This window comes from Mchenga conophoros, linkage group LG7 (assembly GCF_057382185.1).
Source record: "Mchenga conophoros isolate Kocher_MC1m ecotype Shallow Benthic linkage group LG7, M_conophoros_male_GT1.1, whole genome shotgun sequence".
Classification (NCBI taxonomy): domain Eukaryota; kingdom Metazoa; phylum Chordata; class Actinopteri; order Cichliformes; family Cichlidae; genus Mchenga; species Mchenga conophoros.
This window is the reverse complement of record NC_140532.1, coordinates 54,909,400-54,933,264: the sequence shown is the minus strand read 5'-3', so window position 1 is coordinate 54,933,264 and position 23,865 is coordinate 54,909,400. Positions and strand designations below refer to the sequence as shown.

General features: G+C 39.3%; 1 protein-coding gene across 1 annotated transcript; it reads right to left on the bottom strand.

Moving 5' to 3' along the window:
- Window positions 1-1,596: 1,596 nt before the first annotated feature.
- On the bottom strand, window positions 1,597-22,826 carry tbca (tubulin cofactor a). Its single transcript, XM_085280238.1, has 4 exons — window positions 22,668-22,826; window positions 7,638-7,743; window positions 4,057-4,143; window positions 1,597-1,896 (listed from the first exon to the last, which is right to left on the bottom strand). The coding sequence occupies exons 1-4, from the start codon at window positions 22,718-22,720 to the stop codon at window positions 1,816-1,818; spliced, it is 327 nt and encodes a 108-aa protein (XP_085136364.1). The 5' UTR covers window positions 22,721-22,826; the 3' UTR covers window positions 1,597-1,815.
- Window positions 22,827-23,865: the final 1,039 nt, after the last annotated feature.

Sequence of the window (23,865 nt, the reverse complement as noted above, 5' to 3'; positions counted from 1 at the left end):
CAGTAATCCACAGTTTGCAAATAAAGGCTACTGTCTACAGTATAGGGGAAAATAAAAAATATGCCACAATTAAGTGTAGATACTTCAAATAAAGAACAGGTGAATAAAAAGGAACCTTTTTCAGGTTGGAAATGGCTATCGAGCATGCTCCGAAGTTATAACAATTAGCTCATTATGGAGTCATTTCTGAAGACTTAATTGGATTTCCTGATAAGTCACGTGACTCTGGAAGGCGCGAAATGAAACTTCTAGGTGACAGCTGTAAAAAGCAGCGACGCAGGGTTCCCGTGCATCTCAGAAGCAAATGTGTAGTCCACTTTGTACTCAGTCTGAGAAATGTATTACTACAGAGCAACATGTTTACAAAGCACGCAAATTAAAATGCATTTCAACGGATTAACCAGGAAAAAGCTACATCTGCCATGCCACTATTAGCCACGACACGGGGCGGTCGTGGCTCAAGAGTTGGGAGGTCGCCTTGTAAATGGAAGGTTGCCGGTTCGAGCCCCGGCTTGGACAGTCTCGGTCGTTGTGTCCTTGGGCAAGACACTTCACCCGTTGCCTACTGGTGGTGGTCAGAGGGCCCGGTGGCGCCAGTGTCCGGCAGCCTCGCCTCTGTCAGTGCGCCCCAGCTTGCCATCACCAGTGTATGAATGTGTGCGTGAATGGGTGGATGACTGGATATGTAAAGCGCTTTGGGGTCCTTAGGGACTAGTAAAGCGCTATATAAATACAGGCCATTTACCATTTTATTACGTCTGATTAGTGCTTTTATTTTTATAAGCAGTCTACGCGAGTATTTCCGTCCACTTGAACACAGGATTTCGGGTCAGTGTTTTCTCCACGTTACTTTCTCATCCGGCCACGACACGTTCCGAGCTGTCAGCAGCAGCCTGCGTGGGTCCTCCGGTCACACAAACCCGCAGGTGCAGCGCCCCGCCGCCGCATCTCATGCCTCAATTAGCGCCGCTGCCCTCTGCACGGACTCGATTAGGCCCGTGATTTATCCGAAAGAAATATAATTATACCTCCAAATAAAATAATCAGCATTGAAGAGCGATTTCCTTAACGAGATGGAGCGGGGTAGATGTCACGGAGTAGCAGCGCCTCATTAGGGCGGTAATGAGACTTTGGGGTGATCCCGATAATTATCGAAATCTGTAAAATAAGGATCAAGTCAAATGTAACCTTAATTTGTCTGGCAATTGAGTTCATTTTTTAGTATGACTATTTAGGAAGGACTCCCTCAGCCTTAATGTAAGGTGTCATTATTTTAGGCCATCTGGGTAATAGATGTAACTGCAGAGGCGACATTACAGGCCTGTTTTGTCATTCATGGCTCACACTAACATTTGTCATATGACTGACAGGGTTACCAAAAGAGCTCTTGCCTTTATTGTAGATATCAAGACACAGTCCATTTCACTGCTGCTAACAGGAATAACAGCACTGTTAATGCCATTAATCCCATTAATCTATGAGATCAACATTAAACTTTCATGTGTTTCTCCCAGTTTCAATGTGTAAACAGTGCATAAAAGGGTCAAACAACACTTAAAGAAAACACTACACTAATCTACTATAATAAACTGAAGGTTTTATAATATTATTGTGGAATTATTTTATTTTTTTCACACAGGAGAAGCGTGATCAAAATGTGGTGGCACGTTAGCAGTAAAGAAAAGAAATAATTACATCAAGAAAAGAGACTTTGAATGGATTCAGTTGGCCTCCACGGTTCCAAACAAGGCCTGACGAAAGGAATGGACATTTAAGCAAGTGAATCTCACAGTGAGAACAGAAATGCATCAGAAATCATCCTTCAAGCTTCACTGAGTCCAATATGCTTCTAGCCTCTTTGTACTCCTCTGATTCAGCCAATTCCTCTTCTGTTTCCTGAAAACACACAAACACACATATAGGTTTTGTTTTAGTGCCATCTACTATACTTCCAAAGAAGGAGTTACAACTGTCTTCACTAGACAAACAGGTTTGTTGTCTTCATATAAAAGCATTCTTGAGGAAATATTTCAAACTGTATCATAATGGTAGGAACCAAATTCATCCAGGAAGGGTTGATATGAGGTAAAACCTGACACTGAAGTGTGTTTGCATTCCTCTGGTAGTCACCACAGTGACAGCACTTCCTAATGACCTGTGATGAGCATGTGCATATGCGTATGCCTGTCTGAAGGGAAGAAAGAAGGGAGGATGAGTAACAGGGAAGGGGACAGGTTGCTAATTTCAGGTTAGCTCCCCCTGCCCAGCATTCAGCTCCCATGTGAGTGACTCACACCTCCAGCTGTCTGACTGTTGCTCTGCATTAATTTCAATGACCCTGAGACATCCATGCTGATGTTTGCCTCTCACCATATCAGCTTAAGTCCTGGAGGGTTTGGCATGCTGTGTGGCTGTATATATACTGTATATATATCTGTATATAAGTGCAAAGTGTGGTGCTTGAGCTTATTCTAATGATCAGTTCATTAAGTCTACACACATTTAAAAGAAAAAACATCTGACTCAACACTGGAATATCCAGGATACCACAATATACTTTAAATTATGTGGCCACAAGTGTCCTGGCATGAAACTGTAGCCAATTGTAGACCTTTCCCACTAGTATGTACTTGAGTCAGCTTGGCATGGCTCGACTTGGATTTTAAGGTCTACCATTAGGTGGGAGTACCTGACACCAGTTACTTTTTTTGTACCCACTTAGCCAGGGCTCCAAGTGATCTGAGACAATCCGAAAACGTGACATCAACAGACAGCATTCCCCCAATTGGCTAGTCAGTGGCGTCACTTATTGAGTCATGAGAGTCTTCATAAAAATCAAAGCTAGGCCTCACCCACACAGTGCTAGAGACCAATTGGCAACCCCTGGTCACAAGTGTGCATTCAAATTTGCATTCTCCGATTCACTGGTTGCTGGATGCCGGTAGGTGAAATCAGTTGCCACAAGGTACTGCACTAAAAAACTCCTTATGATTGCTTCTGTCACTAGCAGTCTGTTGCTGTCCTGCGTAATTTGAATGGAATATGCATATGTGTCTGCAAATACTTGCTAACTAACTACTAAACTGTAGTAAAAACTTGAAAAAAGAATAATGCATACTAAAAAAATGACCATTCACCTTCAAAATAAAGTCTCTGGCCCTGTGTGACTGGGGCTTAGCAACCAATTTCAGAGCGACTGCGAGCAACCTTCAGTAAACACTCACAACCAGTAAAGGAAACCTTTTTTTTCCCTAGCAAACTGTGGGTAACTGGTCTCTAGGCATTCCTGCCTGTTGTGACATGGCAGTAAATTTAACAGGAACATTATTACTACTACTACTACATCCTTGCTTATTTATGGTACAGCATTAAGGGAACTATGTAGCTTGTTATCACACCAGTAACCATAACCTGATGTTGTCTTTTCCATTATCGTTTTTTTTTCTGTTACATGCTGGTCTCATTGGGAAAGACAACTTTTTAAAGATCTGGCATTAAACTGAAATCCAAACACATTAAAATGGGGATCTTAGGCCTTTTCATTCTTTATTATTAATTATTTTGATTATTAATATTTTAATTATTAACTATTTTAGTGAAATGAAGCCTGACAGGAAGGATGAAGCATGATCCAGGTGTTGATCATGTCTACCAGATGTGAAAAAGGATAGGTATTCGCTAGTACTAATACCATACTATGTTTAGAAAGCAAGAGTATGAGAGTTGTGTGTCTTTCATACAATTATAATTACAAATCTGCATTTTTAATGAAGCTTTACTAAGAAACACATAATTAGTTATTAAATATTGTGATACCTACAAAAGAGAAAAAAAGATTAAAAATAAAACTTGAATGCTGGGGTTAACCATTTTTCTTGATGCTGGAATTTTAAAGTATAATAAGCTGAACATTTTTTCTTCTACCCACAAACGCATGGCATGAAATTCTTTTTCAGGGAGGCCATGAGATATTAGAAGTCCAACTGAATTAATTATCACAATAGCTTGTGTCCTGTTGTTTTATGAAAATTTAGTTCACCTCATGGTGGTACTTACTAGCAGCTGTAGCAGATCTGCGTGTGCTATGGCCAGCCGGCGGTGACAATCTGGGATCATCATTCTGGACTCCTGCAACACCTCCATCTGAAAGCACACAGAGACCGCATCAGTGCCATCACCACCTTTATTAATCCGAAAACCCCTGCCACTGCTCCTATTACCAGCTTTCATTACAGGTCTTCACAAAAGTCAACACATTACTGAACATGTATTTTCCAAGCTTTGACCATTAATTTGAACAGCTAGACAAAGTGTATTCACTGGCTGGATTGTGCTGTAGCTTTACTCCTGGCAGTGACATGCAGGGTGTCCCTCATGCACTCTGCTGTGGTTAACATCTCTCAACAAGCCGGCAGTATGAAAAATGTTATTGAGTTATTGATCGGGCCGGGAGTTGGGCAGCAGGGGACCACCTCGATCTGGCTCCACACCTGGATGAATGAGCCGAGAGCATTGTGATCAGGCGTAAAGAGGTATTACTACGCCTGCAGTGTAACTGTGTTGCAGCCTGGGGTACTTTCACAGCCGCGGCTAATGTGGAATTCCCCCAGCTGGCACCCTAAAGAGCGGAGAAGAGCTGGCTAACACTGTCAGACACAGTCACTCATGACAGATGCTTCCTCAGCTAGGCCTGTGTCGAGCTGGAAAAAGTCAAAACATGGACTCAGTTGCACATGTGTACATTACACGGCTATGCACACTAACAGCCTGCCTGCCTGATGGCGTACAAGTTCATCCAAGTGCCTAAACTGACATACCGAAAAATAGTGGACAAATTGTCAAGTTGGCTGCCATCTAGATGTGACAAGGTAAGCTAGAGTAGGCAAAAGAGTACTGAAACAGAGAAAAGTCACGGTGCCCTCCCGGTTCGGTGGAATGATCCCATCAGCACAGGATAAAGATGACACTTACAGCGTATCGATTCCATTAAAATAAAAACCTGTAATCCATCCTGCCTCAGACCTCTCATCTCCAACCATAATCCATCTGGCCTCCCAATCTCCCCATTTAACACCAACCAAGCCTGCTGCTCAGCCTGAGCTGCCACTCTATGAATGAACAAACAAAACAACACACACACTGAATTTTAATGGAAGCCGTAAACATAATCAGATGTGATATCTGTGGTTCAGTTCCTCCCCGTTTGAATCAAGTTTGGATCCGCATCAGCGAACACTGGCCCAAATAAAGGGCAGTTATATGAAAAACCACGTCCTTCCAACAATCTTGTGTAAGCTGACCATAAAATACTGTAATAGGCAAAACTCATATTTGTCTATATATGAGTAGCAGGCTCTCTTGACAAGATCTTGAAATATTTGTATTATTTACCTTTTTTTCACACTATTTCTTTATCGTTGTGATACTGGAATGAAGCAAAGACATCAAGAGAAGCTGTGAATTTAGTTTCCCCCAGGTATTAAACACACATTAAAGGCAAATTCAGAAATTTATTTAACATTTAAAGCTGATAAACCCCCTCGCTAGCCTACAAAATAAGGGCTATAAAGATCCCATAACGCAACGCTCCGATTTTAAATTATTTTGCCATTTCCTTTTATTTTCTGTACACGGCGGGTAATGATTTGGTTATATATTTTGAGGCATAATTGAAATGTCTCTGTGCTTGCAACACCACATGGAATCATAAAGTTCCATTTGCTTATTTATTTTAAAAAAAACAGCAAACCTGATCACCCTGATCACTTCCACATCCGCAACACACACCAGATTTCCTCGACTAGATCAAAACAGTGATGTAGTGTCATTAACTTTAACTTCAATATTATTTTGTGAAGAAGCAAATGGTAAAAAGCCAAATTTGGCAAGTAGCGCTGGTGGTGGACAACAACTGGGTTCACGGCACAGTGCTATGTGACAAAGTTGAGCTTATGTGCCAAATTTAAAAGAAAATTCTTCTTCTGGCTTTGACATTATAAGCTCTGGACACCATATCTAGAGACTGTTTTCATCAGCAGAGGATTGGTCCAGTCTAACAAAGAAGCAGACCTTGGACCTTGCTGTGGTGAAAGGGTAAATGTGCACATGGAAGAGAACCAGACTTCCAGCTTCCATATCAAAAATGCTAAAAGTGATGCAGTGCTTCACAAGGACAAAACCTTTAAAACTAAACTGGTTTCTATGTTCCTTGACTATGTAGCTTGCAAAGATGACACATTAATATATTTATGTATATATCATTCTGATGTTTGGTGTTTATAAACCATCAAGTGTTTGCCATCTGATTATATACAGTGGTATAATGAAAATGTTTAGAATTATAAGATACAATATCCATTAGGGCTGTGCGATATGACCAAAATCTCATATCCCGATATAAGAATTCTATCGTCCGATAACGATATAAATCACAAAAGTGTAACATTTTCTGTAAATTCTGTGAATCTCGGGCAGCTCGACTTGCGGGAAGTGTTTCCAGCTACGTGTCATGTACCTGGAGTCGAGTGTTTTAACAGATGCATGAAGGTATACATTTTTAGACATAAGTTGTAACGGCCGCCGTTTTCTTTGTGAGTATTTATTACACGGCGCGCTGCGGGGAAAAGCCTGTTCCAACGTTTGAGTCTAAGGTTTATTTTTTAGCACCTGGCGGCTCTTTTTTAATTCTCATCCGTAAACACTCTACATCTTTCACGTGATTCAGTTTATTTTTGAAAATTCTCAACAGGATCTTGAGCTTTATTGTGAAAGGTTTATGTGGAACATAAACAAGCGGACACACCATGGTGTTACCGTTGTTGTTGCTAACGACAACGCATAAAAACAGGCGCTTGTCCGTTCGTAGTGTGGTTATATTAAATATAAGAGAAAGAGAGAACTTTAACAAATTAATATAGCCACTACAGTGACCATCAAAACGATGAAAAAATATTGCCATGAACAGTTTATTTTGCGACACCACGAAACAAACGATAGCGTAAAATGAAACGATAGACGTTTTTATATTGTCATTCGATATATATCGTTATATCGAACAGCCCTAATATCCATACATGTCTGTGTCATACATAAGTAAAGCAAAAAAAGCTCAAAAACTGCCCACACGACTGTCCATTTTGCTAGCTAACGTTAATATTATTATATTATTTGAATTGAATATTTTAAAAGACATAAGAAACATGTTGGAGTGAGAAAATTCCACAACCTGTGTACAGACAAATGATGGAGGGATGAAGGCGCAGTGAGAATGGAGAGCAGGATATGGGCCAGTGATCTGTTAGGGACACTAAATTACCAGCATGTGTCAGTAATTATCAAACTCTTTTAAAGTAACATGATATAATTACATCTGAATCAAGCAAATTACAAAATCACTAATGATTCTCCTCTCAAAACCTAATTCTTCATTATCACTGTGGACTGACCTCATTATATGAACGAAGGGCTACTCGAATTATCAAGACACAATTCACTCCCTAACTATGCGAGAGCAACAACCCTCCCTCACTTTACTGGCTGAGATCAACAGAAGGAACAGGTGGTGATAAATGGATAATTCAAAGGCTTTCAAATTAAGACACATAATTGCTGTACAGCATCAAAGAAGCAAAATGTACCTGTTTCTTGATGACATAATCATCTGCCGCCTCTGTTTTCAGGCGCTCGATCTTCTCTTCCTGCTGCTTCGCTTCAGTTATGTACGCAATCTCCTCCTTGGCCAGCCTGCACAGAAACAAGAAGACGGAAAAGACACGGTTAAAGGCAGCCATACAGTGTTGTTCCATCAAACATAAAACGTAAACGCACAGCCTCTCAGACGGATAATATAGGCTGAACCAAGAAAAGGAGACTGTGATGGTCACTTTTTACAGACAGGGCCATCTATCCTCATTCTCCCCAGCACTCTTGTGACTGAGGAGGACACAGTGAGATCATCTCCCACAGGATGGCAAGAAACACACCTCAATAACACGCAGCAAACACATCACTTCTCCTCACTGCTCTGAAGTGGAGATCAGCCTTAAATAATGCTTTGAAATTCAACTTATCATTTAGACAGCGCTCTAACAGTGGCTAAAATAGGATGCATTTACATGAAAGACATTTTATTTCTGGAAAGGAGCAACACTTCACACTAAATTTAAACCGGATAACAGTTTTTTTCTTTAATAACTGGCAGTAGCAGATCTAAGCCTGAAAATAATGTGGATGAGAACTATGGTGTTTATATGAGTATATGAGGTTTTATTATTTTTATTCACTTGTTAAAACGGAGTTTATTAAACTCTTTAAAATTGAGATTAAACAGCACAACACTGTCATTCATCTGCAGTCAGATTTGTTTTGTTTTTGGTTTCTTTACAACCATCGGAGAAACATCGGGCTTTTTAGCCTGTACACCAGTGTTAGTGAGCTGCCAGCAATATATTTTAATGTAATATATTTGATTGTTTTTTGTTAACTTTTATAGAAAAAAAACTTTAGGGGGCAGTTGATGTCCACGGTCTGGCCTGCTCTAAAACGGAAGAATATATCAATTGTATAACATGCATTTCATTTTGTATCCTCTTATTGTTTTTGCAGCACTTAAACCTTGAACTTATGCATCTTGCAGTCAACAGTATTCACTAATTATATTATTTAACTTCATATATTACAATATATGAATGCGTCACTAGTGAGTGAGATCTGATTCTTATTTAACGATAGTACACAGAATGCAACATCATAAACTTACATACAGGATAACACTGATACAAATGTTAAACTAAACTGAATTTAGATTTAAAATAATAATAATAATAATACTAAATGATTCAATTACATTTTCTGCCATAATGGCCAAAGAAGGGATTCAAAAGCCCAAGTTCACATTTGTCTTGTGCACTGAAAATAAAGAAATTAATATATATACACACTTCTCAGTCACAGAGCAAAAATCGCAAATCGTCATTTTTGAGAAGGCTGACCAACAAACACAGAATTTTCTTTGTAATCATCAAATATTTTGTTCATCTCTAATCTATATACGCACATAAATGTAGCTCTGTCTGGAAACTTCCAGCATTCTGCATGGAATAAATGGAAAAGCTGTGGGGGTTCAATGCCGGGAGGGTTTATTTTCAATGTGAAGAAAAAGCAATACAGCTTACATGAGAGCAACAAGTCAGTCAACTTCCTTTGCATATCTAATAGCAATAAATGATTTCGCCTAATCTACCTAGTGATGATATATGAACGCATGAAACTGCATTACTTCATTACATTTGGCTGGTTCTTTTTAAAATGATTTAACTCTCTCCTTTACATACATAGGGAAAATGGGTAATAGAAACGGAAAGCTAACTAAAGAATTTTAAAAATTCTAAAATTGAGTAATCCCAGTGGATTTCCAATCTTCTAACAAAGGCTTTGGAAAATCGAGCCTGTGGCAGACGAATTTGGACAATTACAGATCTTTTTGTGTTTTGATTTTTACTGCAGAGAGGAAAGCCTCTGAAAACACATTTAGATTTCATTCTTTATTTAAAAATATTAATAGTAGGTCTCTGCCCTGAATTCATCTAAAGATCATATTACATCATACATATTACTTTTATCAATACACTTTTGAAATGTGCAAAGTAGGACATTATATCATGTCACTCATGTCTTTTGTGTTAGCATGTCACAGAAAAACACACAGAAATCAGCGTAACCTGCATACTGCCATCCAGCTCACATCCTATCAACATGATTATCTGGCTCCTTTATCCACCTTTATTGTCTTCGACACACACACACACACACACACACACACACACACACACACACACACACACACACACACACACACACACACACACACACACTCTCCCAGAAGCTACTAGTTCTTTTTTAGACATTAATTGATCATCAATTCAATCCCTAATTTAGACCAAGTCAGGTGGTAAATGGGCCTCTTTTTCTTGATTATTAGTGAAAATAGGCTTGAGTACATTGATAAATTCTGATTATTTATAAATTACGGCCCAAATGGAACTAAATCTCTTAAATAGATTCCGACCCTGATTGGCATAATGGAGTTTGAAAATATAGCTATTGATAATGATTTCCAACTAACAGTCTTTTTCCGGCTGCGCCTGCTGGAGGGACTGACAACACAAATTTCATTTTTCATAAAATCAGCTGTGTGTGTGTGTAAGTGAGTAATCCTTCATTAGTCAGTCACATTACTGGAGACCCTTCCCTACGCGTTGCACTGCTCTTTGCCTAGCCAAGGAAGCCAATAGCACTCTGTCATATTTTACATCAATTACCACTCATTCTAATACGGTTCCATCAGGAAGCTTTTAAACAGGCACCGTATGCAATAGCAGATCCTGTCTTTCACTCTCATGCTTAATGTAGAATGAGTTATGTCACCTGTTAAGAGTCAAAGAAGGTGGCAAAGAGAGGAGAAACGATGGAGGTAGGAAGGCTGAAATAATTTGAATAAAACTGAAGGACAGTCTAATAACAAAATGTCCATTCCTCCCCTTTCCAGTCCTGATGTTAATTTCTTATTTCTCCCAGACTTGGAGCGCTGTGCGAATAAGGGGTGGGGTCGTGGCTGGTTTTAAATAGACCTGCCACCTCAGGCTTAATGGAAAAGGCAGCTCTCTGGAAAATAGAAAAAAAAAAAGGAATTAGAAGCCAGCCGACACACACATTCGGTCGCCTGCTCTAGCACTGTATTTTTGAGCTGCGATGTAGTCTGCGCTGGGACCGGAATGACAAAGGCAAATTACTGTTGTCATTTTATTAAGGGCATCCGCCTCGCTAGGGCAGAAAGGCACTGACTGGAATGTGCAGAAGCCACTGGAAATAGGCCTGGCTAAAAGAGCAGGCAGGTTTCCTCTAAAGTCGTACATATAAATGTATGTGTGTGTGTGTGTGTGTGTGTGTGTGTGTGTGTACTTGAGAGTGTGAGTGTGAGAGAGAGAGAGAGAGAGAGAGAGAGAGAGAGAGAGAGAGAGAGAGAGGGTAGAGGAAGTGAAAAAGCTGGGAACAGAGGCAAAAAGGAGACTATAAGAGAAGGACACAACACAGAGCAATGACACTCTACACTTAAACAGTTTGATAAAAGGTTCATGTCAACGTACAGCTGTTGGCCTTGAGGGAGTAAGATTTTAAATCTTATCTTTTGTTCAAATAATATACTCAACTTAAAAACCTCAGAAGAGAAAGCAGGGATGATACTGGCTAATAAAATACTGCACCCTTGCATTGTTGTTTTTCCTATACTGACCACTCCTGGACACTCTGTGACATTATCCTCTCTGGGATGTCCAGCCTCCATCATTACCACCGGGGAGCCTGTTGGTAATCTGACCCTCATCAAAGTGCAATCGATAGCGTATTACACAAACAGCACTGACAGGAGGGAATTAGAGGTCTGCCTGATTGACGATAGGTACACTCAAACCATCCCACAGACAACTGAGCCCATTATCTCAAGAATCCTCATAATGTCTACAACATTTTCTATTCCAGCATGGTAAATTTGGCCGTTGTACAAATGTGGAGCCAAGCTCGAAGTAGATGCCAACTCTTTTAGTAGGACAGCTTAGACTAGTTAATGAGTTTGCAGGTCCTACATCAAAAGGCCCATATCAATCTATCTAGAAGTGAAGCGAACACTAAACCATTATAGATGAGCAGTGTTTGCCTACAGACAGGATTTACAGTTTGGAAAAGAGAAAGAATAAAGATGGAATATGTTCATTAGAAAATTTGGAAAACTAGGCAAACAATGAAGAAACAAATGGGACGAAACAGCTACTGTACACCCAGTTGTACCGTTAAAGTTAAAAAGCAATACAAGATGTCTGAACTTGCCAGGAGTTTGTGCAACTAGCCAACTTGATGTTAAACATTGATGCCGTTGTTAACTGCCGCCAGAAATACAAGTCGGTTAAACCTATTATAGTTATTTTAATAATGTAAAACTGCAATTACTGGTTCATGAAGCTCCTAAAATACACAAAATGTTTGTTTTGCCATTATTTAACTTTGTCCATTTAAGATATTCTGTGCTTTTAAATTATTTTTTTCAGTTTTTATACTACCGTAATTGTCGGGCTATAAGCCGCTACTTTTTGCACAAGCTTTGAACCCTGCGGCTTTTAGTCAGGTGCAGCTTTTCCATGGATTGTCCATGATTTTTGTGATATCGTAAGACGATTTGTTTTGTTTGTTCCGCTGTTGTACGGCACTACGTTGCCTGGCGGAAGGGCATGTGATCAGACACACAGTATCGGGGTTCAAGAGTGGTATGTTGGTCACATGTCCATCTGCCAGGCAACATAGTGCCGTACAAGTAGCGCAAAAAACAAACTTCAAAGTAGCGCTACGCGTACAGCGGGAGGTGTGGATGACTAGCGGCGATAAACTTGCGAAAAGCAAGTTATGCTCAACTCCACCAGTGGAATCTGACAGCGTGGAAAAGTGTGAAAACATCCATGATCACCAACGGATTTCGAAGGGCTGGACTGCTGCATGATGGAGAGGAGGACACCACCACGGCCCTTCTGAGGGTGTTCGACTCTGACACTGACAACGAGGATTTCTTTGGTTTTGAAAGTGACAACGAAGGAAAGGAGCTGAGAGTAGATGACGAAGCCATCCTGAGCCTGTTCGTATCCGACACTGGAGAAGAGGACTTTGGTGGTTTTAGTGCGCAGGAAGATGGTGGTGAATGACTGACTTTTCTTCTTGTTAAAGCCGTGTCACTGCACCTGAGCCTAAAAGGTAGTCCGAATCTATTTTTCTGGTGTGCTGTAGGTTATTGTTATGTAGGGCTGCTCGATTATGGCAAAAATGATAATCACGATTATTTTCACTGAAATTGAGATCACGATTATTTGACGATATTTATTTAACCCTTTAAGACCTACTATAGAACCAAGTCCACCAGAGCTTATATTATTTTTTTACATGTTGTAGTGCCATTTGTGGGAGCATTTCAAGTTGCTATACATCAATACAACTGTTATAGCCCATATTTTAATAATATGTATGCATTAAGTCCATAGTAATTACATAAATTGCAAAAAAGTGCAATAAACTACAAAAAAAATTGAAAATTGCTTTTGTTTTGTTTACATATATTTCTACTTGGAGAAATTTAAGAGGTTTATCCCTCAAAACTTTAAATACAATAAAGTTGCAAAAAATAGTTTCCCACCACAGGAAATTTATTTTGAGTGTCTTCATAGTTTTATTTTGGAGATACAGCAATTTTTATATACTGCAGGAAAAACAAAAAACAATCCTATGATGCAAATTTGCAAAGAAAACAGCAGGTGCATCATTTTACTGTGGGAAGTGTTACGAACAGCTGATAGGAACGGCAAAGCGTGTTTCTGGAATAATATGTTTTTGTTCCTGCAAGCGCTTTTTATGCAATTTTTGCAAAGCTATATGTGGAACGAAACCGTGACCGAGGACAAGCTGATGGCATAAGATGTAAGTACAACTCCTCCGGTTTCATATGCAAAACAAATTATTGCGCTACGGTTCAGGTTCTACAGGGATTTAAAAGTAGTTACGCAAAACGGAGCGTGCTGCTCTGACCGGCTTTAAAGGGTTAACAATGACTTTAAAAAAATAATATAAAATAGTGTGCAACACCACTGAAGTTTTTTTTTTTTTTAAACTCTCTTTTCAACCAACGGCAGTCACTCTCCAAATAACTTCTGCTTAGCTTTCCGAGCTTCCCTCGGGTCCTCTTAATCAGCGGTCTCCAACCTTTTTTGCGCCACGGACCGGTTTATGCCCGACAATATTTTCACGCACCGGCCTTTAAGGTGTCGCGGATAAATGAGGGAGGGGCTAATAATCGGCTCAGTCATTTTTAATGATCGTTGAAAGCCCAGATCGTAATCGTGATTAAAATTCGATTAATTGAGCAGCCCTATTGTTATGTACTACATTTGTTACTCATTTATGAAGCACAGTACATGTTTCGTACTTGTAATTACCGCTACTTGTACATATACTTAAAAAGTTATGCAAATATGTACCCATAACTTGTTTTTCAAAATATTAATAAAAGGGGTGTGTCTCCAAACAGCCATCTCTTTCCTGACAATTCGCTTTGTGCATATTCTCGTACATATGGTAAGTCAACATTGAAACACCTGCGGCTTTTAGTCAGGTGCGGCTAATGTATGTACAAAACAGGATTTTCCCCTGATTTTAGCTTGTGCGGCTAATATTCAGGTGCGCTTTGTAGTCCGGGAAATATGGTAGTTAACTAGCCTAATTTTTTTCTGTCATTTAAACAACTCAAATCACAAACCAGAAACATCCCTAAGTTCTTTTTTTATGAATACTATTTCAAATTTTCCTGAAAATGCTTGATCTCCAATTTAATTGCATTTGAAAGGTGAGTCTATTATCTAGCCTGTCCTCACTGATTGTCATACATTAGAAGACATTAGATATTCATCAGCCGTTTGCAACATAATTTAACAGCATAACAAACATCTCTCTACACCAAGCCCAAACAGAAACTCTACATTAAAGCCACAAGGGCTAAGTTTATTGCAGGGCGTGTAATACAGGATATCTGTTTAAGGAAGGTGTAACTGTGAACTGGAATATGTCCTGGTTGCACTGCACACAGAACAGTTTAGTGGTGCTCACATCTATTTTAAAGAAAAACGTTTAATCTAATTGTAAAGAACTTTTCTCTTGTAAGGTTTCTTTTCTTTAGGAGTTCTATGTCAACTGCGAACGACCATCTTTGAACAGAGGTGGTGGCTTATGACACCAACTGTCTGCCATCTATAATCCAGTTCTGAGATCCCTTCCCAGATGCCTTAACGCCCACTCACATCCTGGGCCATCTGACCTCAGTAAATTACATGATAGGGTGATTGCGACCTAGGGCTGTGCGATATGACCAAAATCTCATATCCCGATATAAGACATCTATCATCCCGATAACGATATAAATCACAAAAAATTAAAGTTTTCTGTAAATTCTGTGAATCTCGGGCAGCTCGACTTGCATGAAGTGTTTTCAGCTGGGTGTCGTGTACCTGGAGTTATGACTTTTAGCCGATCCATGAAGCGATACATTTTTAGACATAAGTTGTAAAGGCCGCCGTTTTCTTTGTGAATATTTATTACACGGCGTGCTGCGGGGAAAAGCCTGTTCTAACGTTTGAGTCTAAGGTTTATTTTTTAGCACCTAACGCCTCTTTTTTGCTTCTCATCCGTAAACACTGCATACTCTTTTACAGGATTTAGTTTATTTTGAAAAGTCTCAACAGGATCTTGAGCTTTATTGTAGGGCTGAACGATATATCGCATTTGCGATAATATCGCGACATGATCAAGTGCAATTTTCTAACCGCAAAGGCTGCGATTATACTCTGGACATGTCCAAATTCATGGGCTGCATCCTCCTGAGGCCGCATTTGTAGACCGATTACGTCACAGCGACGCGCCGAAGGCTGTCCAAATTACTACCATATCCCAGAATTCATAGCGCGGCCCAGCCAAACTCCAGTTTCCAGCAATGGCGGCCGCTACTAAGTTTTAAAATTACTCATACTAATCTTTCTGGGTCACAAAATAAACTTTTAACATATTTTCAGGCGAGAAAGTAGTTGTGTAAACATCAAATATCTGCTCGGTTTATCAAGATATCGCATATTTGCAAAAGTGCTTCGACGTTTTCAGAGGCGTCTGCTACCCACCAGCTCGACAGCTAGCCGGGAGCTCGAGGGTTACTGATGCGGCCGAGAACGGCACAACTCCCGGCACATCATTTTCAGATCACCGCGGAGTTTCGCTGCTCGGGTTAAACGTAATATATACGTCACTTAGACAACCTAAAAATGTTATTGTTGGGCTTTTTTCAGTGTTTTGTTTGTTCGTGAGTAAATCGGTTTGGCTGAGATTAAAGTTATTAGATTAGATAAAATAAAACTTTATTAATCCCCCGGGTGGGTTCCTCCTTGGTTTTCACACAGCTGACTAAACGTCAAACAGAAAACTTATTAAACAGAAGTATGAGACAGTCGAGAATTTACACCAGTGTCTGGTTATATTTTAGATAGCAAGAAGCAGACGGCCGAGTTTATTAAACTCCACCGAGACAGCGGTGACGCTAATCAGAAGGCTAGACCGTCCAATTTCACGCCTTTAAATTTTAAAGGCGTGTTTGTGTGTGTGTTTATACAATTGCTATTAGGTTTGCACTTTATGTGTAATGTTACTGACTGCAGAGATCAGTAAGATGTGTGTATTTTTTATTTATTAGTTTTATTTATTTAATATTATTTTTTAATTGAATGACAGTCTAGTAGTTCACAGATGTCGAAAAACTGAGTGTGGTAAAGCCACAGATTTTTTTTATGTATATTTCTGCAATCTGCACATTGTACTGACTTTCATTTTAATGTTTACACCAGGGTTCCTTGTCAGCACTTTATGCTCAGATGTTTGTAAGCTAAAAATAAACTATTGTGTATGTTCAAATATACTGTTGTGATTGAAGAAGTTAAATAAAAATGTCAGTCATCAATTCATGCATCACCTCATGTCATCATAACAGAGGTCTGTCTTCCAGGAAAGAACAGTTTAAAATTAATGTAATATAGTATTGGCCATACTATATGATGTATTGCTTGTCTTTGTTTAATAATACAGAAGACAAAGACCTTAAAAAATAATCGCATATCGCATCGCAATCGCAATATTGGGGCAAAAAAAATCGCAATTAGATTATTTTCCATAATCGTTCAGCCCTACTTTTATGGAACGCCAGGACTGCCATAATGAATTAATTAAATACACCATTAAATAATTAATTAAATGTGGCAATAATTAATTAAAATTGGAATTAATTAATTAAATAAATAGTTATGACACATGTAATTAATTAATTATTGACACATTTAATTATTTATGTATTTCACATTTTAATTAATTATTGACACATTTAATTAATTAATTATTGACACATTTAATTAATTAATTATTGACACATTTAATTAATTATTTATGTATTTCACATTTTAATTAATTATTGACACATTTCATTAATTATTGACACATTTAATTAATTATTTAATGATATATTTATTTATTTCATTTTGGCAGTCCTGACGCCTGGCTCTCATCATGAAATAATTTTATCTGTCAGCCTCACCCATCAAACTCAGGGGGCGGGGTTAACGCTGATCGAGTCAAAACCATTGCTTTGGCCTGGTGGCCATTGTTTCTAGCACACAACAACCGGCATGTGGAAGCTAACAGAACTGAGCTTTGAAAAACCCTGTTTGTGTGTTACCAAATACCGTTTTAATATTTTTTTAGCCGAGAATGTAGTGGTTTAATCTTCATGTGTCTGGTCGGTTTGTCAAGATACAGCCTCTTTGCAAAAGTGTTTCGATGATTTCGGAGATGTCTGCCCAGTCTCACGGCAAAGCGTGGGATAGACCCGCTCGCCTCGCAAGCAATCCCACCGACAAAGCGCAGGCCCCGGTACACAGCTGTAATAACCCCCGCTGACTTCTTTTACTGAGGTTATATTTATCGATGTTTTATTTCCTGATGTTCTTATGTGTCCTACGTGTTTCAGTCGCCAATTCTGAATTATAACTAACATTAAAAACATGTTTAAGGAGGAGAGAGAGCAAATAAATCTGTTTAACATCTGATCTTTGGGTTTTTGTTCAGTAATCAGTGTGACCTGTGTATAAACACATAAAAGAGATAACGTTGGTGTTTCCGTCATGTAGTAACTGCTGGCTTTAACTGTACAAAGGTTGTTCGACACTATGAAACACATACAGACTTCATGATGTTCGGCTAATATTTTTATTGTGAATATTAATCATGCTGACCTCGCTCTGTACACCACGCAGCGAGGTCAGCATATCCACGATATCCTCAGCTCCATGAGTTAACACAAAGTTTCCCAGCTGACTATCTAACTGCCAACTATTCCAGAGACGTGAAAATATACAGCATAAAGAAAAGTGTAAGAGACTCAGCAGCAGATTAGAATAACAGTTATACATTTAATAAATCACCAAATGAATCCAAGAAATGAGCAAACCTGTTCCGACAATTTGAATTTGTATTCCCTCAGCTGCAGACTCGCTGCTGTTTAAATGTTTGAAAAGGAAGATTAGATATAAAAAACGTCAAACATAGACTCAGTCTGCCTTCACATTTGATATGAGGCCAGCACGTATAGTGGCCTCAGCAGGCTATTACTGAAATACACGTGCTATATCATAAACTATGATATAAACAGGGAGGTCCTATTAACATGTTTAGTTTTAAAGGACACCTTCCTGCCTTTAGTCTCATTCATGAGCAGTATTAGTTTTCTTCTAACATCCAGAAGTCTGCACGATGTGTTTCATAGTTTGTAACAAGCCTTTGACAGGTAAACATAACATGACCGAAAAAGCAAAAAAAAAGAAGAAAAAAAAAAGAGAGAGAGTGTTGACATAAGAAGAGAAAATTCTCTCAATTATGGAGACAGACAAATGGTTCATTTATGTTTGATGTGTGTTTATTCCTCCCTAAATATCGTCGGTGAAGTTCGCCATGCATGTCAGATTTTCCTGCGCATTTTTATACCTCTGCCAACAGAGAGAGAAAAAAAATCACATTCTAACAGACAGCTGGTGCTTAGAATACAGTTGAATAACTATTAAAAAAACAGATGATATTTAGATGATAGTTCAGTCTAACACATGTGCCAGTGAACCATTAAACGTCTGTGAAACTATGCAGTTATGAAACGTAACTTTAACCTCAGCCAAACCGATTTGCTCAGTTGTAAATAAAACAGCGAAGTAAACGTGACCCGACAGACAGAACCTGAGTGAATGAAGTCCAGCGTTTAACCACTGAGAGCTAAAACTCAGCTGAGGTTTGAAAGCTGTGTGCCGGTGATTGGACATCAGCCGCTGATAAAGCTGTTCGCCTATAAAGTGCTCTGTAAGGAAACGAGCTCCAGCAGCTCTGCGCTCGGGGAAAACACTATATTTACTTATCTTGTGCAGAAAAATGCGCTGACATTGCGTTATATCGAGCACCGGCTGCCCAGTTAAACTGTGACTATCACCAGGTAACTAGGCGTGTTTCTTGAATTAGCAGCAGGTGTTAAACAGCTGACAGATGAGGAGGAGGATGCATGCAGGTAAACTGAGGGTCTGTTGAGCTGATCGCTGGTTTCGTGAGAAAAATGTCAGCTCGTTCTTTATGTTACAGAAGCACAGAGACACAAGACCAGGCGGAAAGAGACGATCATTCGGTGAAAATGAGAATCTGCGAATGCAACATGTGGAACACGGAGAGTGGAATATGTAAACAAACCGGTTAACGTAACCCCCTCGGTGCACTCTGCATGCTAACTGTTAGCAGAGCTAGTGAAATCTCTGAAAACATCTGAGCACTTTTGCAAACATGTTCTATGTTGACAACCTGACCAGACATACGTCGCGACATTCGCGGCTAAAACACTGTTAAAAGTGTAGCTGGTGACAGAAAAACGGGGTATTTTAAAACTACACCACCACCATTGCTGCTTGTGATTTGATCTGCATTCTGGGATAACTGGCTGCCCCAAGTCTACACAAGCAATCGATTTTCTAGGATCGACCTGTTTTGACTTACTTTGCACGGCAACCAATCAAATGTTAGAGAAGCTGCATGGGCAGCGTTAACCCCGCCCCCTGAGTTTGATGGGTGAGGCTGACAGATAAAATTATTTCATGACGAGAGCCAGGCGTCAGGACTGCCAAAATGAAATAAATAAATATATCATTAAATAATTAATTAAATGTGTCAATAATTAATTAAAATGTGAAATACATAAATAATTAATTAAATGTGTCAATAATTAATTAATTACATGTGTCAATAATTAATTAAAATGTGAAATACATAAATAATTAATTAAATGTGTCAATAATTAATTAATTACATGTGTCATAACTATTTATTTAATTAATTAATTCCAATTTTAATTAATTATTGCCACATTTAATTAATTATTTAATGGTGTATTTAATTAATTCATTATGGCAGTCCTGGCGTTCCATATACTTTATTGTGAAAGGTTAATATGCAAAACAAACAAGCGGACGGCGGAACCACGCCATTGTTCTACTGTCGTGGTTGCTAATGGAAATGCGTAAAAACAGTCGCTTGTCCATCCGTAGTGTGGTCATATTAAATATAAGAGAAAAAGAGAACTTTAACAAATTAATATAACCACTACAGTGACCATCAAAACGATGAAAAAATATTGCCGTAAACATTATATTTTGCCACACTACGAAACAAACGATAGTGTAAAATGAAACGATAGACGTTTTTATATCGTCACCCGATATATATCGTTATATCGAACAGCCCTATTGTGACCTACACCCGTCTTCACACCTTCGCTCGTGTGATTAGGCAGTGGATCATTAGGGGATCCATTGTCCCTCTTGGGGGGGGAGAGACACTCTCACAGGGCTTAAACCTGGGACTCTCCACAATTTGACCCTAGAACTGAAGAAGCTTCTCGGATAAGAGGTGAAACGTCTTCAAGCAACTTAAAGAAGTCCAGACGCCTTTCTTTCCAAGCTCCTTAGACTACGATGACCTGGATGACTGAGAACATCCACAGACAAACACAGTGCACAAATCACATGACTTCACTGTCAGTACCACTGCCCTCCAGTGTACTGTGTGATCGTGAAGAACTAAGCAAACAACTTACTTACATGTTTTATGAATTTAAAAAAAATAATTATTTAAATGATGCTTGATGCGGATTAGGGGTCAGGGTTAGGTAGGTACAAACTTTATTTACAACATCAAACCAGGTTTTAACTTCTTAAACTCCATCAGGCAACCAGCTACAGTTAGGTTTAGAGTTACATTTAAGGCCTAGTCACACATGGCCTTGGGTCAGTTGGCAACTGCTTGAGAATCACCAGTCGCTAGGGAAAAATGTGTACTCTCCTGGCAGGTTGTGGTTACTGGCAGTCACTGTGAAAAAGACTGCCAAAGCCTCAGTCACACTGGGCTGGAGACCGGTCAGTTATGCCCTGTTAGCCACCACCTGCTGGGAAAAATGTGTATTCCCCGGCAGGCTGGTGAGTGGTTGCATGAGGCTGCCTGCGATCACTGAAACTGGTCGCAAGAAAAGCTACAAGGTCCTGTGGCAACTGCTAAAAGATGACTCTGGTTACTCATAGATTGAATGGAAGATCCTAACTTGCCAACGTCTTCCATGCAAAGTATAGTGCAAACTATGGGCAACCACAGCAAGATGCTTGCAACCAAAGCAATCACAACAAGGTTTTCAATGTAGCACCCTCTTAGCGACCAATTTCACCCACCAACAGCCAGTAATCACCAGGAACACTCACTGAAAGGTTTGCAAATACATATTTTTCCAGAGTGATCAAAGGTTGCCAGCTGGCTACCAACTAGTCCCTATGCCAGTAGGATTTAACTCCTTCCAGTTGTTCTCCATTTGTGTAGCTTATAACTTTCACATAGCAACTTTCAGTAGGAATTGTACCGACTCAACCTAAATTACCCAACACTCTGGGTACAAACTGCGTATGAATAAAAATCCACAACCTGAAAAAACGGTTTCTTGAACCAGCCCCCCCACCAAAAAAATGTTTAACAACAGTTTTTATTAAACCAGTTATGATCATCTACCAATTTAAGGAAGCCTGGAGTCCAAAGTACATATGCAGCAGTACTTTAGTGCAGTGAAGGTGCACTGGCCTGTATTATTCATTAACTAGTTGTCATTTTTTTTACTCCTCATTATAATATGTACGTGTCAAGACTGTGTTGTCATCCCTGCCTGCCTGTAACAATTCTGACCCCAAAATGGGATGCAAGTATTTGCAAAATCTCACCCCAAGTCCATCTCACCTTAACATGGTACCAATGCGGAGCTAGCTTACTCAGCAGGTGCTTCCCACACCCGCAGAGTTTAATGATAATAATAATATAACGGTGCTTCTACGTTGGGCTGTTTCATGCAGCAGCTCCAATTAGCAAAGATGAGGGAGTTTCCACTGAAAATTTTTTTATAATGACAATTAAAATTAATGTTATGTTGCGATAACTTAAGTTTACGAACTTGAGTTCGAGTGACCCAGTTGATATCAGCACGTGGAAGTTTTAAAATGCAGCCAGAAAATGGACACTTTATTTGATCAGCAGTGTGTTAGCTACCTAGCTAACATTAGGGATCAGTCGACCACCACTTTGAATTGAGCTGAATTACACACACTACAATTATGATACAGCGCTATGGTTGAACAAACAGTGAACTCTAACCCCCACATTATAACTATTAGCTACTCAGGGTTAAGCGACGGTAAGAAATAGCCGCTTTGAACAGAATACACTTTCTTGTCATTCAAGCCGCTAGCTATAGGCCGCGCCCCAACACCGCACTAAAGTTAAAATGTGGTTGGTAACACATTTCGACCTGCGGCGTAGGTTTTCGCCTGGCCGCCCGGCTAACTTAGTTAGCTCAAAAACGCCGACCTCACGTTAGCATCTATAAGTAGCTTGCATAACATACGAAATACTAGTTAAGTTAAACGAAGAGCCAGCCTTACCGTTTAACAATACCAGTTTTAATCTTAATCTGCCGTGTTCTTGGATCTGCCATGGCTGTAGATGCAATGTATTACTGGGAAGTAACGTGTTGTCGCTAGCTTACTGTGTTAACGGTGTGCAGGTGGAAGTGGAAGGAAGGATGATGAGCTGCTGGCAGATAAATCGATCGTTAGAGAAGCTCATTGTCGAGTTTTCTGGTCTGAATGACAGATCTGGTAGGTAATACAGTTTCGTGAGTGTGTTTCTCTGGTTCTTGTGCATGCTTTTGCTATTTTTCTTCAAATTACACCTCGATAAACCGAAATCATAAAATGACGAAAATAAATAAATACTGTGGTGGTTAAGTTAATTAAATCAGGAGCAATTACGGAGACTGGGAGCTCTATGTTATATGTAGTTGGTTTTCCACAAAGTCTGATAATTGTTGTAAAAGACAGCTAGCCCATTTCAGCTACCTGCTCATCAGTGATCCCAAATTTGGGGTAAAGTAAGGTTACCTCATGAAGCTGTAACAAAGGAATTAATGGCCAACTACTGCCCCTCTAGATAAGAGAAATCAGCTGAGATACTCTGGGTAAGGAAATGAAGATATCTGTCAGCATCACTTTGTGGGCATCAATACTATGTAAGCACCAAAATATGAGTATCTAAGCCAGTCAGAGCTACATCTGTAGTTATATGATTGGTAGGGATTGCGAAGAAAAGGATCATTTGAAATGTTGACCTGATGCCTTTTTTTTTCAGGAAAGAAAAACTAAACATATTCAACTGTCTAAAGTAAAGTAGCTTTGTTGTGTGTCTGCATAGGTAGTGCTGCGGCATTGAAGAAAACTGAAGACATTTCCAGGAAACATTTATACATAACAGGAACAGTACAGGGTAACTAATATGAAAGATCCCTCTCTTCCATTAAGCTTGGCCTTGTACTCCAAGTTTGCAAGCCTAACCTAAGCCTTCGATACTAAAAGGGACCAAAGCATTTGGTTACACTAATACCAATTAACAATGTTAGTTACAATTACACATGAGCCTCTCAATATACAACAAATAAATATTTTGGGTAACTTTAAAAACCTAATCTAAAAGAAAAACAAAACAAAAAAACACCCAAACTAATCAACCATCACTGTTTGATTGGTGTGAGTTTAATATTATGAAGATTTAAATATTTCATTATATATGTAATATTTCATTATA

Coding starts and splice junctions, on each gene's coding strand:
- tbca (XM_085280238.1), bottom strand. CDS start 22,720: ATGGCAGATCCAAGAACACGGCAGATTAAGATTAAAACTGGTATTGTT. Junction 7,744..22,667: donor AAAACTGGTATTGTTAAACG/GTAAGGCTGGCT, acceptor GTTTCTGTGCAG/GCTGGCCAAGGAGGAGATTG. Junction 1,897..4,056: donor CAGATCTGCTACAGCTGCTA/GTAAGTACCACC, acceptor GTGTGTTTTCAG/GAAACAGAAGAGGAATTGGC.